The following is a 15,855-nucleotide window of genomic DNA, read 5'->3' as shown; positions in this document are numbered from 1 at the left end:
CTTCAACTTGATCTTCATTGTTCACCTTGACGTACCAGTTTCATGCTCTCCCACTGCGACACTGGACCCTCCGTTTGATTCGAACCACCATCTGGACGTACCTCCACGACACTGGAAGCCAGCGTTATCTGTCCAGTATCAGCACGTCAAATGGAACTCTTCAGATCCCCTTCGACTATGATGTCATGTTAGCGTGGACAAGGATGACCGGTAGAGAAAACAAATGCTCGGCCCTCCAATAAGTCACTTCTATACGCTCTACTCACTCCATCCACTGCGAATTTGACGTCACATGCAAGATGCTCGGTTCGAAGATCCCCGTATTTGGCGAGATTGACTCCATGGGCAAAACGTACAAAGAGGAAACTCCTCACGCGACCCCTCGCAGCAAAATATCGCAGTACAAATATCCGGCACTGAGCCCAATATTTTGGCGTACACTTTCTTCAATTGGCAACATACACGTATCTTTGGTGTTCTTTGTACTTAATGAAGACCTATCATGTGGACTGACCTACCAGACTCACGACTCGCCTCACGAGCGATAGCGATAGCGATCAATGTGGTCCCTAGTGCAATACCGACGGATCGGAAGGCAGGTCGAGCGCGAATGGCAAGAGAAGGGGCAAAAACAAGGTGACACCGATAACAAGAGTGCTTTACGCGATGTCGAGGTTGGATCTGGACAAGGATTACTAAGGGGATTCAACGATGTCCGTGAAAAGGGCTCGTCTAGGGACCGGACGAAGTCAGAGGGTAGCAGCTCCTCCGGCAATGGCAAGATCATTGTTGACATCACGGGAGACGATGACCCTATCGATCCGCACAACTGGCCGCTCCTCGCACGGTGCAAGAACATCGCCGTCCTCTGTCTCCTTATTTTCTCCCAGGGATGGGCGAGCGCCGCAGATTCCATGGCCAACTCACGGATGAGTCAAGATTACGGGGTGAGCAGGGTGGCAGCGAATCTTTCTCAAGCCTTGTACCTGCTGGGGATCGGATCCGGATGCCTCTTCTGTGGCCCTCTTTCCGAGACTATAGGAAGAAACCCGACGTACCTTGGAGCAACCATTGGTTACCTATGCTTTGTGCTTGGGACAGCGTTGACGTCCAACTTGGGCGGACGGATTGTGTGCCGATACTTTGTGGGCGTCTTTGCCAGTGCCACCCTAGGCATCAATGGCGCCAGTGTGAGCGATCAGTTTCGACCGGTCAAGCGAGCCTTTGCTTTCCCAGTCATTGCATGGGCAAACGTCGCTGGTAAGGAATTATTCCCTTTCTTATACCTCTCCACCTGTCCGCTGACGCAGATTTCAAGCTCCTATGCTCGCACCCGTCGCGGGTGGATGGCTGGTCCAAAATCGTAACCTCAGTTGGCATTGGACTGACTGGGTCACACTCATCATATCCGGCTTCGCCTTCATTGTTGCTTCCCTCTTCCTTCCCGAAACGTACCTACCGGTTCTGCTGGACTGGAAAGCCAGACATCTTCGCCGTGTGTCCGGATCTCCCAGGTACGTATCTGGGCATGCTGAAAAGGCACAGTTCCTCCAGCGTTTGCGCCAGACCCTCCCAATGCCGGTTGTGTTCTTCACAAGCGAGCCCGTCGTTGCAGTCCTGGGTGGTTACTTGATACTCGTCTATATCCTCATGTTTACATTCTTGTCTGGATTCGACTACATCTTCAAAAAGACGTACGGGCTGTCAGATGGGCTGACGGGCTCGTGCTTCGCATCCATCGCGGCGGGGTCCACGTTCTTTACACTATTTGCACCAGCCCTCTTTCACTTCACACGAGTCCACACGAACTATGTGAGGCAAGCCTGGATCAAGCCTGAGTACAGACTGTGGCCGGCCATCGCCACGGCACCACTGATGCCCATCTCCTTGTTCTGGCTCGGGTGGACCAACTATCCTAGTATTTCACTGTGGTCTGGTTTGGCAGCTTGCTTTTGCTTCGGCATCGTGGCGACCGCCGTGTATGTGAGTAGCTACGAGTACATCGTCGACAGCTACACCGAACACAGTGCTGTCGCGCTTGCAAGCATCACGATGGCGCGGTATCTCATTGCTGGGACGATGGTCATGGCGGCGAGACCCATGTACACGGGGATCGGAGTGCACTGGACGATGACTCTGCTGGGGTGTATTGGTTTGCTCCTGGCCCCTGCTCCGTTGTTTTTTAGGTGGTATGGGGCCAAGTTGAGGGCGAAGAGCGCTTACGCAGAGTCATAATTTATCAACCTTGACGGCGAAGCGAGTCCAGAGGACAGAGGTATCTCGACTTACTAGATTTAGGGACACAAATTTTCTCAAAAACCATCAATCTACGGACATTAGGAAAATTCGATAGTGGTGATAGGACAGAATCTGAAGATAAATCTGAACTGTTGTTGCATTGTTATAAGCTAGCATCAACGAATGACTGGAGAACACCCTGTCTTGATCTCGGTGTGGGTTGATGCTACTTGACTTCAGGCTGCTAAAGTCTGCCACATTTCTCATGTGTTGTGTTGTTACAAAATACTATTCTCTCCGTGCACATCTCTCCATGTCCAACATAACCACCAGCATCCCGACGACAATCGTACCGCCACTCTCCTCGCTCTCCGTTAATAGTGATTGTACAGAATCATCTAGGACGATCCTGTGGCCGATCCACCCTTACGACCGGCCTCGGCGGCACGCTCGCTACCCTTCTCGAAGGAACCAGATGACGCCTGACCGCCCTGCGATGCAATGTCTCGCTGTCGAAGGCGCAGATAACGCCGGTTAGCGAAGGATCTTCTCACTATATCCATATGGAGGAAACACACAGGCATGTTGATAGACATTTGCGTGAATATGAGAAAAAGAACGAGAGAGGAGAGAGGCAAAAACTCACCTGCTTGTCGGGATCCATGCTGGCGAATCCGCCGCTGTGGCTGGCCTGGCCGCCCTTCGAGGCGATGGCTTGGACCTCTTCCTTGGGCCGGTTGGCGAAGTTACCGGGGTTCTGGTTGTCGGCCATTGTAGTCTTTTTGGAGGATAAGAGACTTTCTTGTTCTTTTTTTGATTGAGAGCTGTTTATGAGTGTTGAATATGTGCCAGAGTTTGAACACGAGAATGAGAGAGAGAGAGTGAGGATGTTGTGCTTTATAGAATTGCTTCAACTGCCACTCCCGCCACCTGACGTCATGACTTTGGGACCTTTATGTCACTGCTATACCTGTTCTTGTCTCTGTGGATGAATGCTCACTTCAGCTTGGAATCGATGAGGTAGAGGTCTTCAAGAGACTGACCGACCCTTGCGTCCGATCCATCGAAAGAGCCATTGTGCCGACTTGTTTCGGACGACGGAGTTTGCCGGGTGCGCCCCATCGCTCTCCTGTCGAATATTTGACGTCAAGATTCTGAACATGTCGAAGCGAAGGAACAGAAAGATGTGGAAAGCCTGCGGAAACCCCATCATCATCACCACCATCATCATCGACGTGTCCGATCTCATATTCGTTTCTCCCACTTCTCACCCAATCGGAGAATTTACAGCCTTTGCAAGGGGCCATTGTAGCCAATCACTTACGCCGTTACCCCTGAACCGGCCCAGCTTGGCGCAGGTACCGCGTCCTGGATGACCCAAGTCTGTGCGGACCAGGTACGTACCCTCCATATAAGGGGTATGTCCGGGAGAGCAGTACCGGGAACTTGTGATGTAAGTCGAGGGTCATCAAATGTCATCAGTGTAAGCTGGGAGATCTCAGGCTAGGGTTCATACAACAAACCTGTCACGAAACACCAGCCGGATGTCTATCCGAGTAAGATGCAGATTCATCCGGACACACAATGGGACGCCTTGTCCTCTCAGACCACCTGGGACCCGACGTACCTGGGTGCGAATGTAGTGTGACAACCTCTGCCTCCCCGGATTTTTATGGCTCGGTGATAGATGGTGCGATGAAACAGGCCATACACAGTCCCACCATGCCTGGGGGCCAACGACGATCGCACATCCTGTGACATCATCCCCAACCCAGGTATCACACCGGTACACCAATGACTTCACATCCCTTCGGACCTCACGTTGCGACAACCTCGACAAAGGTTAGATTGCATCAGCCAGAGCACCATGGTGACCACACGGGCAAAGGGCAAAGCGCAAGGTGAAGGGACTGCCGTGGCCAACGAGGGAAAGACAGGGACCAAGAGATCCCGCGACGAGGCCCCCAAGACAAAAACCACAGAGCCGAAAACAAAACAACAGAAGAAGGACCAAGTTGGGGAAGTGAAAAAAACCACTGTGAAAGGTGCACGCGACGATGGTGGGAAAGAGAAAGATCGCAAAAAGGCATCTCCAAAATCGACGAGAGATCAGAAGAAACTCTCGGGACCACATGGCCAGAAGATCGAGAAACTTCTCCAGCACTTTGGGGCTCTTCCTCTCTCCAACACCGACCTTGACCACCCGGACAAGGCAACTCCGGAGACCGTATTGGCCCTGCTCTTGAATGCGATATTGTCTTCCACTCGCGTGTCGCATAGCATTGCGGCCAAAACCACCGCTCTTGTCATCAAGGCCGGGTATCACAAGCTTGATGTCTTGAAGAAAAGCAGCTGGGAGGAGAGGACTCAGGTGCTCACGGAGGGTGGCTATACCCACTATCGGTAAGTGGTGCAGTTGTCGCGCAACCTTTGCACCTGAACAGAAATCCTGATCGGGGTGATGGCGCAGGGAGAAGACAGCAACATTTATGGGACAGCTGGCGGAGCGGGTCGAGGAGAAGTACGGTAAGTTTGAGACTTTGCGTTATGCCACGCAGGTTTCCTTGTGGACGCCTAGACTGATGCTCGGGCAGAGGGCGACCTCAACACTCTCGTCAAGACCGCATCCCAAGACCCGGCCAAGATCCGTGCAGAGCTCCAGAAGATCAAGGGGATCGGAGACGTGGGGATTGACATTTTCTTCACCACGGCGCAGCACGTGTGGCCTTGTCTCGCGCCGTGGATCGACCCCAGGAGTCTGAAGACGGCCGAGCACATTGGGCTGGGCAGCGACGTGCAGGCGCTGTGGGAAGAGGTGGACCAGAAGCCTGAGTTGATGTGTCGACTGGCATGTGCGCTGATGGAGGTAAGGCTGGAGAAGAGGGAGGCGGAGTGGGCGTGAGAAAACACTTACCATCCACGAGAATTGTTGTGCTAAGGCCACCTCCCTTCTCCCTCAAGATGATTTGTGATCTTATGATACATACCCTTTCTCACGCAGCACCTCGCACAGATCATCAGATCAGGATCTCAACGACAGTCTGACCATCCCCTTCTTGGCCCCTCGTTGTTATGGTGTTACTAATGCCATGCATACCCTAAAGGCCATACCGATCAGTCGGTGGATTGACGGGCACCGAATATGTATGTAATAATCGTGGCGGTGAGGCTCCCAGCGAAGCGGGTCTGTTTGTTTATCTGTGGAGAGACTAGTTCAGGCGAGTACCTAATACAGAGAATTATCATTTTGACTTGTTCGGCGTCGACAAAATCCAGCTGGTGACATCTGAAATACATAATCAGTAATCAGCTGTTGAGTGGCCTTTTGCACCTCTCTCGCGCTCTCTCTGTCTCTCTCTTTCTCTGGGGCCGAACCACCGGAATCCTTTTACACCCCTCCCCTCGCCGCGGCAGTGTAACCAGCTAACCCAGTGGTTCGGCATCATGGCGGAGCAGACGTTCCACTACGAGCAGCGACGCCTGGAGAATGACCTCGTGGCTCTCGTGCCGTTCGAGGTACGTGCAACCAACGTCAAAAGATCCCTGCTGACTCTCTGCTCCTCCCGCCCCAGCCCACTGTCCATGCCGCCCCCTTTGTGGAGATGATCAAGGCCCACCCGGAAATGTTCTCCTACATTCCCTTCCCGGTCATCAACGACGAAGCGGATTTCATGAAGGTCTACGAGGGTATCCACTCGTCGCCCGCTGACTGTCTGTTCGCCGTGCTGGACAAGAAGCAGAAGAAGAAGGTGCAAGAGGAGGAGGGCCTCGCCTCTTCTCTGAAGGCCGCAGCGGAGATGGGCGGCAACGGCAACACATTCGCGGGCGTGGTGTCCCTGATGGCGACGAACCCGACCAACGCCGTCACCGAGGTCGGCGTCATGATCTTCCCGGCCTTCCAACGCACCCACGTGGCCACCAACGCCATCGGCCTCCTCCTCTTCTGGACGCTCGATCCGCCCGCCGCGGGGGGTCTGGCCCTGCGCCGCGTCGTGTGGCAGACGCACGCGGGCAACGCCGTGTCGCGACGCACGGCCACCCGGCTGGGGTTCGAGTTCGAGGGCATCGCCCGCTGGGATCGCGTGTTCCCGCGGTGCCGCGGTAGCGAGGTCGGTCTCTCCGCCGAAGCCCTCAGAGTACGCAATGGGACGCCAGGGGAAGAACAGCCCGGCAGGCACACGGCCGTCTATTCCATCGTCTGGGACGAGTGGGACGACAACAAGCGACCCCGGATCGCGGCACTGATGATGGAGAGGAAATAAAAATCATACTGAGCTATACTCAACTTCATCAACTTCCAAACGTGATCTATATCCGTCCTGCGAGCAAGGCTCCTTCGTTCTCTCCCAACGCCCCGACGACGATGTTCGGCAAGTCGTCTCCGCCTTCGCTCAATGGTCAACCGACAGTCTTTGGTGCTTGCTTGTTGGACACTCTTCCGATGTCCCCTGCTCTATACGGCCCATATCCCCCAGTTCCTTGTCTTATTTTCCGCCTTCTGCGCCTATACTGGAGGCGGTGGTCCCGGAGCTGGTCTCGGCTGAGGCGCCGGTCCCTGCGGGGGGACGCTCTGGAACGGTCTCGCCTGAGGCGGTCCTCCCGCTGGCGGTCTCCCCAGCCCCGGTGCTCCTTGCGGGGGTACACTCTGAAACGGTTTCGTCGCAGCCGGTCCTCCCGCTGGCGGTCTCCCCTGAGTTGATGCTCCTTGAGGCGCTGGCGCTGGAGCCCCAGGGACGTTCGGGAAAGTAAATATTGTGACAGGACCCTGCATCACGACAGGCTGCACAAGGCTACCACTTCCAGCGGGCGGCGGCGCGCTGGGACCAGGAGCTCCTCCTGGTGCAGCAAGTGGTGCTGGGTGAGGATTTGCGCTTGATGGTGGTGGTGGTGGTGCTGCTCCCCCCCTGGGTTGGGGAACCAGACTTCTCACCACTTGAGGATGTGGAAAGGCTGTGCCTGGGTTCGGGGTTGCCATTGTTGTCGTTGATGATAATTTTCGAGCCCAGCCAAAATGTAGATACCAGCGCTCAGGAGGAAGAAACACACACGGGGCGCGGGAAGATGGTAGCAAGTTTTGTAAGACGATGGTGAGGAAAATGGTGAAAGAAGTATTCGGCGGACTCCTGGGGCCGTGCACGCTGCAATATGTATGGGTTTTTTTTGGGGGGGTGATGGATGTAATCTGGTCACAGCTCTAACCCTCAAAGTCTCACCGAGTGTTAAGGCATCTGTGTGTGTGCGTGTGTGCGGTCAGCTTCCTGAAGCTATCTGTGAATATAAACATAGAATGTAGTGCCGCTGGTTTTGAACGGTCCTGTGTGGCTTTTCGGGTGACTTCTATTATGATCCACCCACCATTAGGGCCAGCCCTGACAGAGCACGCCTCACGACATTCATAGAAACCATATCAGCCCGTATCCAATCTCGAGACCTTTTGCTCTGACACACCCATGAGGCCACCCGGGGGTTGGTTGTTGTTGCTTCACCGACACCGTCCATACCACACCGGGCTGACATTTCCTCGTCGGTCCTCTCTTTCCAGCCAACTGCCTATCTATTCCCTTGGGCAGCCGCTTCCTCCGCCCGGACCTAGCCACATGGATGCGAGCTTATCGTAACACAGAGACACGGTGTAAAATCTTCGTCGCTCAGATTTTAGTGGTGGTCCAGACAGGGTCGCTTTCCACCGTGGGACTCTGACTGCGTCACATTCCCCGTCTATATTTATGTCTATATACTTTATATTATTCGATCCACCAGCGGCCAAGACTCCGTTGACTTTGCATGCCAATATAAAGACCCGAAGCAGTCGTTCATCAAGTCGTGGCCAGCAGGAGCTGAAAGAGAGGGAGAGAAAGAGAAATCCAACACTCGCAAGCCCAATAGAACACTATCGATATATATATACCCCCGACCGACTCTACGAGACCGAAAAAATGAGCCACTTTCCCGGACCTCCCCAGCCCGGACCGCCTCCCGGGCCTCCTCATCCCGGCGGTGGCAACTTGTCGGATGACGACGGTGGCTCCGACATCTTGTCCGCATTTGGGAGCGACGACGAGATCGAGGAGGAGCAGGCCCAGCAAAACAACCCGGGGACGCAACTGAATGCCCAAGTGGTGATCACACAGATCAATAACTGCATGCAACAAATCCTGCACTCCACCACCTGGACGGCGTTCGCGACGTACCTGGTCACCACCATTCAGACGCAGACGGCGCACCGGGGCGCGCTCCACGAAGCCGTCATGCTCGGCGGCGCCCCGGTGGCCCAGGTCACACCCAATCACCCGGAAAATCAGCGACAGCGGTCGGTGTGGCAGTTTTCTTTCTTCCTGTGTATTGTCGATCTGTTGCGTAAGTTCATTTTTCTCCTCCTCCCGCTCAATGTCACCTCCACCCACTGCTGCTACCGCTGCTGGCTTCACATCCTTCCTCCCCGTTCACAAGCCCCTATTTCAGATAGACGGTGCCTTTTCTAATCCTTTATTTTCTTCCCAAATTCAGAGCATTCGGGTCCCATCACGGTAAGTGTCGGGGACCCTCTCTACCGGCAGGCAGACACGCAGGTATTCCAGCACTTCCACGTCAACGAGATCCAACAAACGGGCCCCAATCTGCGGAACACCTTTCTCTACATGCCGTTCCTGGTCGTCAGCGTCAAGCTACAGAACCTGGCCAAGGGGCCCGGCATCGTGTTTATGGATCTGGGGCCGAATGACCACAACAACCCGGTGGTACAGCAGTGGATGAACGCGTTGCCGATCAGTCACTGGTTCCAGGCCGCTAATCTACTCGCCGGATTCCAGGCGGGGGCGACGTTCGCGGATCATGCGCTCTTCGCTTGATATGTATCACATATGGCAGCAATAGAGAGGGGGACTTTGCACGCGACAGCTTAATCAAAAACCATCTTGTCTTCCGATCACAATGCTATGTTCCTATCATCACGCTGGTCTCTCTTCTCGAGAGTGTCATGAATCAGTTCAATCCCAAAGAGGCATGGAAAAAAGAACACAAAAAATACCCAGGAAGGTAGATGCCATAAGCAGCCACGCTATTACATACAACGGTAGAAGAAGATTAGGAAAAAGCCCAGCGGAGCGGAGAGGCATAAGCAGCATACCGCATACGCCGTGGCCCTTGACACAACACGACGAGGTTTTCGACCAACGTTCAAACAGCCGCCTTAGTGCTGATTTTAATGATTGATTGGTGATTGAAGTAAACAGTGCGCCGGTCTAGCCTGGATGGGTCACAGCTACTACCAGTCTTGGTCCTGGGGGTGTGTCATCCCGGTATGGGACCACCATTCACGTAATACTAAGGCCCCCCCCCACCTCCCCAGCTCTGGCTTCTATATGGATCTAGCCTGCGATGTATTGGGGATGTATTGCTTAACTTTTCGAGGCTAGTGTCGAGGGAATCTCTTTCTCTCGCTGTCTCTATGAATCCAAGGACTCTCCGCCGGTGGGTAAGAGGGATGTAATGTCATCCCCCTCGTCCCTTTTTTTATTTCACGCTTGTTGATTAGTGGCAGGAGGTCCAAATAGAGATAATCATCCGGGGGTCGCATTGATTATCTAAATCCAAACACGCGCCACCAAGGCCCCCGCCCGTAGATAGAAATCCAACACTTTCCGTTTGGGGATTTCGGCGTTCGGATGGAATGGGGCGGGTTAACAAAAACCGCGTGGTAGGCCCCCCAAGGAGCATAGCTAGTCCATGCGAGGTGTGCCTGAGGGAGCCGTACAGTAAGTATGTAGCGGTGTATTACATTGCCACGCCATCACGGTCTCTGTACAGTGAGTGAGTCAGTGAGTGAGTCCGTGGCGGAGCAGTGTTTAAAAGCGGCGACACCAGAAGGAGGGTAGATTACTCATCACGTGGATGCCAAGACCTCCGCTGGCCTCGCCGGAAGCCTTCCCTTGACTTGTTGCCCTTCGTCGTTCTAGGATCCGGAATACTAACTAGTACATACACAGCAATCGGACAAGACACCCCATGTCTTTCTCGTTCGGCTTTAGCGGCGATGACATCGAGGACGACGATGGGGATGCCACGGGCTCGCACGATACCCTTACTAGCAAAATCTCCGAGTACACACTGTCCGACTCAGCGCAGCCTCCAAATGTCTCCATCCGGCCACAAAGACATTCGCTGGAAGAATTGGTAAGTTCGTCCCGTCTCTCTTTCTCTTTCTCACCCTGCCCGGCTATAAATACTCTGTACCTGCGTTGAAACCGCGCTACTACCTTTTTCACCCACAAGACCATGACAGTCCAGTCTCATGACCAACCATCGGCTCTTCCCAGCTAGCGTCCCTTCCATCCCAGATATCGTACAGCAGGCTACACGTACCCAGGCCCGCCGCCGCTGACGGTCAGAGTCTCCTCCCCAAAGACACCGACTTCAACTCAAACAACCATGGGGCCGAGGGAGAGACCACCCTCTACCGTCGCTCGGTGTTTGACATCCGCGCTCAGCTTATGGCCGAAGCGAACCCATCCGCTGGACAAGGGGACACCGCCAACACGCTCCTCGCGGGCCTAGAGAGTGGTGACCTCTCCTCTGGCGTCTACGAGGGGGGTTTCAAGACGTGGGAATGTGCCCTCGACCTGGCCTCCCTTGTCGACTCGGAACCAGCCTTTTCTGGCGGTGGCCGAGACGCCCCCGATCTAGATCCAGAGCAGCAGCATTGGGAGGTCATTGAACTTGGCGCGGGCAGCGCAGTTCCAACTCTGGCTCTCATCCAAAAATTCCTTGAGAGGAGGAAAACGCATCCGACCCCTAGAGGGAGCCTCAAAGTGACGTTATGCGACTACAACGTGGACGTCCTGCGACTGGCTACCGCGCCCAATGTGCTCCTGAACTACCTGTTCGCTTCAGGGAAAGTGCCCCCGTCGCTCGATGAGGGTGGCTGGGACGGAGACCTCGATGTTGAAGAACTCGGAGGCGCGTCCTTCGTGAAGACTACCATCCAGGACATGGCATCCGACAGCATATCGTTCGATTTCATCTCCGGGGCATGGGGCCCGGAATTCCTTGACCTCATCCGTCATTCACCATCATCGACGCCGCCGCACGAATCAGGAATGATGGACCAGAAACTCCGACCACCAACAAACCTGCTCATCCTCGCTTCCGAGACCATCTACTCGCCCGCCTCGATCAAGACCTTTTCAGAAACCGTCATCGCTCTCCTCCACCTCCAGCGGAATCCTTCTTCCCGGTCCCGCCGCCAATCGGGGACCAGAATCGAGGGAGAAGTGATGACGGGACGCGGCAGTGCCCAGCCCCTTCCGCCCTCCACCAGGGCCTGGGTCGCCGCAAAAAGAGTCTACTTCGGCGTCGGGGGCGGCGTGGACGAGTTCGCTCGGGAAATGGACAGGCTCGGCGCGAGGACTCGCGTGGTCATGGACATCAAGCATGCAGGCGTGGGGAGGGTCGTGTTGGAGGTCACACTCCCAGCCCTGGCAGGATAACGCTGCTTATATCCCATAGGCTACCTACAGCAGGAATATCCCTCGTCCCCAGCACCTCGTAATAGGGGAAAAGGAATAAGCAGACCGCAAGGGCTCGTGAGCGAGAGTGCATAGGTAGTGTTAGTTAGCGAACCACAAACACCACGAACCCCACAGCGTCATCACCAATAGACAAGAAAGGGGAAAAGGCAAAAAAAGAACTTAGATATACATACATACGTGGATATATGTATGTCGAACCAAAAAGGAATGTGCCCCTGATTTGGACAAGTTGCTATGATAAATGTCCGTGTGTTTGCTTGGGCCTTGCGCCGTCCCGTCTTGGATTGCGCCCGATAATACGACGACGATGATAACAACGTCAATAACCATCTATGTATGTATGTGTGGCCGTCCTTCCCTCCGTCTCAATCAATCTGGCTGATGATGATGATGGGGAAGTCGACGAAAAACCTCAATTTGCCCGCAGACGTAAATAAATTACATGGTTACCTAAACTAACTTTTAGGCAGGAATGAATGATGCACAGCAAGCACAGCCTGGTCGATATCTCTCTTCCATTGCCCTCACCTCGCTTCGCCTCATTCTTCACCTAGCTAGCTGCGGCGTCGCTCGCACGCACACACACGATGCTTTCTTTTGTCCAACCAACTCAACTCCCCAACCCACCGACTTTCACCTTTCACTGTTGACGGTTGCGCATGCTTGGAGGCACGTACCGTCCTGGCCCTCCCGACGCTGGCTTCCTCGGCGCTGCTTCGTCACCGCTGCCCTGTGCGGGAGAACCGGCACCTTCTCGGGACAAGCTGCGCCCTGCATCTCTCATGTGAGCCGGCATGTAACGTCCACTCGGCGCGCCGTTAGCGGGCGAAGCGGACGAATTGCGCGGAGGTCCCTGGTGGTCGCGAGCAGGCGGGTGGTGATAGTCACGAGCAGGTGGATGATCTGCGCTAGGTCGAGCAGATGATCCACTGTCACGGAGATGAGGTGGAACGTACCCGCCTGGGCGACGGGCTGGTGGCTCTTGGACTGAAGGTGCAGCCTGAGACGGGGCCGGAACTTCAGCAGCAGGGGCTTGGCCGGGACCGCCAGATGTGGCGGCTTCCTTTGCGGCCTGTCGTTCGCGCCAGCCACCGCCGCCGCCCGGTTTGCCGGCCAGTTGAAGGCGGGGTGCAATCCGTGGACCATCCTGAGAGCCGGTACGGGCCTCCATCGGGGGGGCTTCTCTTGGTTTTTCGCGAGAGAACGGCGCCGGCGCCGGCGCCGGTGCTCCCTGTTCGGCTTTGCGAGCAGCCCTCCTCGCTGCGGCTTCTTCCTCGCGTTGCATCTGTTTTCTCGCAGCCTCTTCGCGTTCGAGCCGAGCGGCCTCCGCCTGCGCTCGTCGCTCGGCGGCAACTCGTTTCTTTTCTTCTTCAGCTTTCGCCTTCTCCTCTTCCTCGCGCTGTAGACGCTCCTCCTCCTCGCGGATGCGACGTTCTTCGGCTTCTTGGGCTGCACGCTGCCGGGCCTTCTCCTCGTGGTAAGCCTTGATCCTTTTGCGCTTCTCTTCCTCAAACTCCCGCTCGGCTCTCTTGCGAAGCCTCTCAAACTCGGCAGCACGACGCTCCGTGATCTGACCCTTGAAAGCGTCGTATTCCTTGACGAGTCTGCTGAGACGGTGCTTCAGAGCCAGGCCTTCCTTATGCTTTTCCTGGGCTTCCTTCAATATGAGCTCTTTGTTTAGCTCATAGATCTTCAGGTCTTCCTCCCGCTGCTTCTCATAGTCCTGTTGTTGGTACTTGAGCTCCTCACGCCGGAATGCACGCTCCAGGTGATCAAGACGCTTGGCCGTAATGCGGATACGTTCGTCCTTTTCTTTCTTGTCTTTCTCAAGTTGAGACAACTTCAGGTACCGGATTTGGTTGGAATCAAGCTCGTCAATGTTCACATCGTGAAGGTCGATCTTCATGCCACTTTGAAGTTCGGCCAGTTGTTTCTCTATCTCCTGGCGTCGAATGCGGGCTTGTTCATCCTTGACACGCTTGAGCTCACGAGCCCTTGTCTCATCGCGGAGGCGTTGAGACTCAGCCTCTGCCTGCTGTTGCGCACGGATACGGCGACGAGTTTCTTCCTCTCTCTGCCTCTTTTGGAAAGCCTCGGAGGCCGCTTCTTTCTTCTTCTCGATGACAACGCGCCTCTCGAGGGTCTCCCGGTGCTCTTGTTCAGCACCGGCCTCGGCGCGGGCAAGAGCTGTCTCTCTCGCCGCGAGCCGAGCCTGATTGTACGAGGGGTCGACATACATGCATGTCACGTGCAGAGTCTTTGCCAATCTTGTCAGCTGAGATCGAGCGATCTCGGCCGGAGTATTCTGGAGTCTTTGGACGGAGCCAACTTCACTCTCTGCCGATCCTGCCGCGCTGCCTGGATGGAGAGCCTTGGCAGATGAGAAGACGTCGGAGTCGAAGGCCAAGATACCAGAAACGTGGTCAAGCCTGATTGATAGATCGCCCTTCTTGCAACCATTCATGATGAACTTCTCAATCATGGCAGGAGTCACCTCAAATGGCGCGGGGAACTGAGCGAGCCGAGTCACAAAACTCAACTCCACCGATTCATAGACCTGTGAGAGTTGCTGAAAAAGGCGGGTGAGAATGACCTGCTGTAGAGGAAGGACATATTTCTCCATTTCAGGGTCCGCTCCGATCTGAGCCAGGATAGGTGAAATCTTCTTGCAAATCGAGAGAGGGTGAAAATCCACTTCGAGAATATTGTAGAGATCTCGAATTTCCGGTCGGACACGCTTGAGCAAGCCCTTGGTGAGTGCGTCCTTGAAGAGTCCTGCCCTTGTGGGAGCAAATGGCATACTGAGAAGATTGGTCAAGCGATTGTTCTTGTTCTTCCGCGCCTCGTCGACATCGACCAGCGCACCTCGCGAGCGCGACGTGCTAATGACAGGAATTGCCAGCGCAGAAAGCAATACAAAGGAGGCGGCCTTGGTCAAAGAGTCCTCGGTAACAACTGGATTGTCGCGTTTTGGAGACTGACCAGACGCGACGGCAGTCGCGGACTGTCGGAGCAGGTTGTAGTACTTGTTCCACGCTGCAGCATGGAACAAAAAGTTGTCACTGACGAGGAAGATCTTCGTAAGCTTCTCGTAGTAGTTGGCCATCATGACGTTCTTCGCTGGCCGCTTGGAGAGCGTAAGAAGCATGTGGATATCTTCGACACTACGGAAAGCCTCCTGCCACAATTCAAGCTCGTCTGCCACGTTCAACTGCCGAAAACGTGTTTCGAGATGACGCTGCAGGGTGTCGGGCTCATTGAGATTGATGGCATGCATTTGGGAAGAGTATTTGGCAGCGTTCTGCACATGGTTTCGCAGAAGTTCACACAACCGGCGAAACTCAGTCTTTCGGGTGTACTTGAGACAGAAATCGAACGCTTGATGAGCGGTACTCTGGTACATGACTTCCAGTCGTGCATTATTCTTCAGGATTTCCAGGACCGTGCGGTACGTTTCCCAGAGGAACTTGAGCCATGGCGTGACGATAGCTCGATCCGTTCGGTCTTTGGACTGCTCGCCAGAGACAGTGGCGAGAAGGATAGTCTCCGGGGTTTCGGTAGCCTCGAGATCTTCAACATTCAGGTCTGTGGCAGTCGCCGCTGACTCAAGCGACGATTGAACCTGGTCAGCCTTGGCTTGAGCCTCCTGGACCTTTTGTTCGGCGAGCTCAATGAATTTTTTCAAGACCAACTGCGGCCCGTCAGCATGTGTTCAACAAACAGATTTTCCAAAGAATCATACCTCGATTGTTCCCACGTTCGTGTTTTGCGCTATGTTCTTGTACTGGTAAAGCCCATCCTTTGCGGATTTTCCTTTTCTTAAATCGACGCACAATTCGACAAAGAGGAGCATGACCGGCTCCAAGGAGGAGATGGGGCTATTCCGGGAACGTTTGGAGGTGACATGTTCATGTAGGACGTTGAGAGCTGCCTGGGTCTGCTCGACGGCAATGAGCTCTTGCGCTCGCTGAAGAGTTCTGTCAGTGATGGTGCGCGGCCGGATGGAGATGAAGGGGATTTTCGCCTTACCCTGAGCACATTCTCAGGCCTGATATGAGGAGGTGGAGGCATGTTGACGGTCGGCTGGAGG

General features: G+C 54.7%; 6 protein-coding genes across 6 annotated transcripts; 4 read left to right on the top strand and 2 right to left on the bottom strand.

Annotated features, from left to right (window-relative positions):
- Nucleotides 1-299: 299 nt before the first annotated feature.
- AYL99_02707 (hypothetical protein) lies at nt 300-2,235 on the top strand (the record flags this gene model as incomplete). Its single annotated transcript, XM_018834223.1, has 3 exons — nt 300-464; nt 555-1,260; nt 1,319-2,235. The coding sequence occupies 3 exons, from the start codon at nt 300-302 to the stop codon at nt 2,233-2,235; spliced, it is 1,788 nt and encodes a 595-aa protein (XP_018696847.1).
- A 401-nt stretch (nt 2,236-2,636) lies between these two features.
- On the bottom strand, nt 2,637-3,010 carry AYL99_02706 (conidiation-specific protein 10; the record flags this gene model as incomplete). The annotated part of the gene is made up of 2 exons (XM_018834222.1): nt 2,637-2,747; nt 2,885-3,010. The coding sequence occupies 2 exons, from the start codon at nt 3,008-3,010 to the stop codon at nt 2,637-2,639; spliced, it is 237 nt and encodes a 78-aa protein (XP_018696846.1).
- Nucleotides 3,011-4,105: 1,095 nt separating this feature from the next.
- AYL99_02705 (hypothetical protein) lies at nt 4,106-6,500 on the top strand (the record flags this gene model as incomplete). The annotated part of the gene is made up of 5 exons (XM_018834221.1): nt 4,106-4,641; nt 4,709-4,764; nt 4,833-5,104; nt 5,671-5,754; nt 5,811-6,500. The coding sequence occupies 5 exons, from the start codon at nt 4,106-4,108 to the stop codon at nt 6,498-6,500; spliced, it is 1,638 nt and encodes a 545-aa protein (XP_018696845.1).
- A 1,674-nt stretch (nt 6,501-8,174) lies between these two features.
- AYL99_02704 (hypothetical protein) lies at nt 8,175-9,086 on the top strand (the record flags this gene model as incomplete). Its single annotated transcript, XM_018834220.1, has 2 exons — nt 8,175-8,595; nt 8,746-9,086. The coding sequence occupies 2 exons, from the start codon at nt 8,175-8,177 to the stop codon at nt 9,084-9,086; spliced, it is 762 nt and encodes a 253-aa protein (XP_018696844.1).
- A 1,156-nt stretch (nt 9,087-10,242) lies between these two features.
- AYL99_02703 (hypothetical protein) lies at nt 10,243-11,723 on the top strand (the record flags this gene model as incomplete). The annotated part of the gene is made up of 2 exons (XM_018834219.1): nt 10,243-10,410; nt 10,626-11,723. 2 exons carry the CDS (start codon nt 10,243-10,245, stop codon nt 11,721-11,723), a joined length of 1,266 nt encoding a protein of 421 aa, XP_018696843.1.
- A 682-nt stretch (nt 11,724-12,405) lies between these two features.
- On the bottom strand, nt 12,406-15,836 carry AYL99_02702 (eukaryotic translation initiation factor 3 subunit A; the record flags this gene model as incomplete). The annotated part of the gene is made up of 3 exons (XM_018834218.1): nt 12,406-15,456; nt 15,508-15,732; nt 15,795-15,836. The coding sequence occupies 3 exons, from the start codon at nt 15,834-15,836 to the stop codon at nt 12,406-12,408; spliced, it is 3,318 nt and encodes a 1,105-aa protein (XP_018696842.1).
- Between the last annotated feature and the right edge of the window lie 19 nt (nt 15,837-15,855).

This window comes from Fonsecaea erecta (genome assembly GCF_001651985.1).
Source record: "Fonsecaea erecta strain CBS 125763 chromosome Unknown Scaff2, whole genome shotgun sequence".
NCBI lineage: Eukaryota > Fungi > Ascomycota > Eurotiomycetes > Chaetothyriales > Herpotrichiellaceae > Fonsecaea > Fonsecaea erecta.
This window is presented reverse-complemented; position numbering and strand designations above follow the sequence as displayed.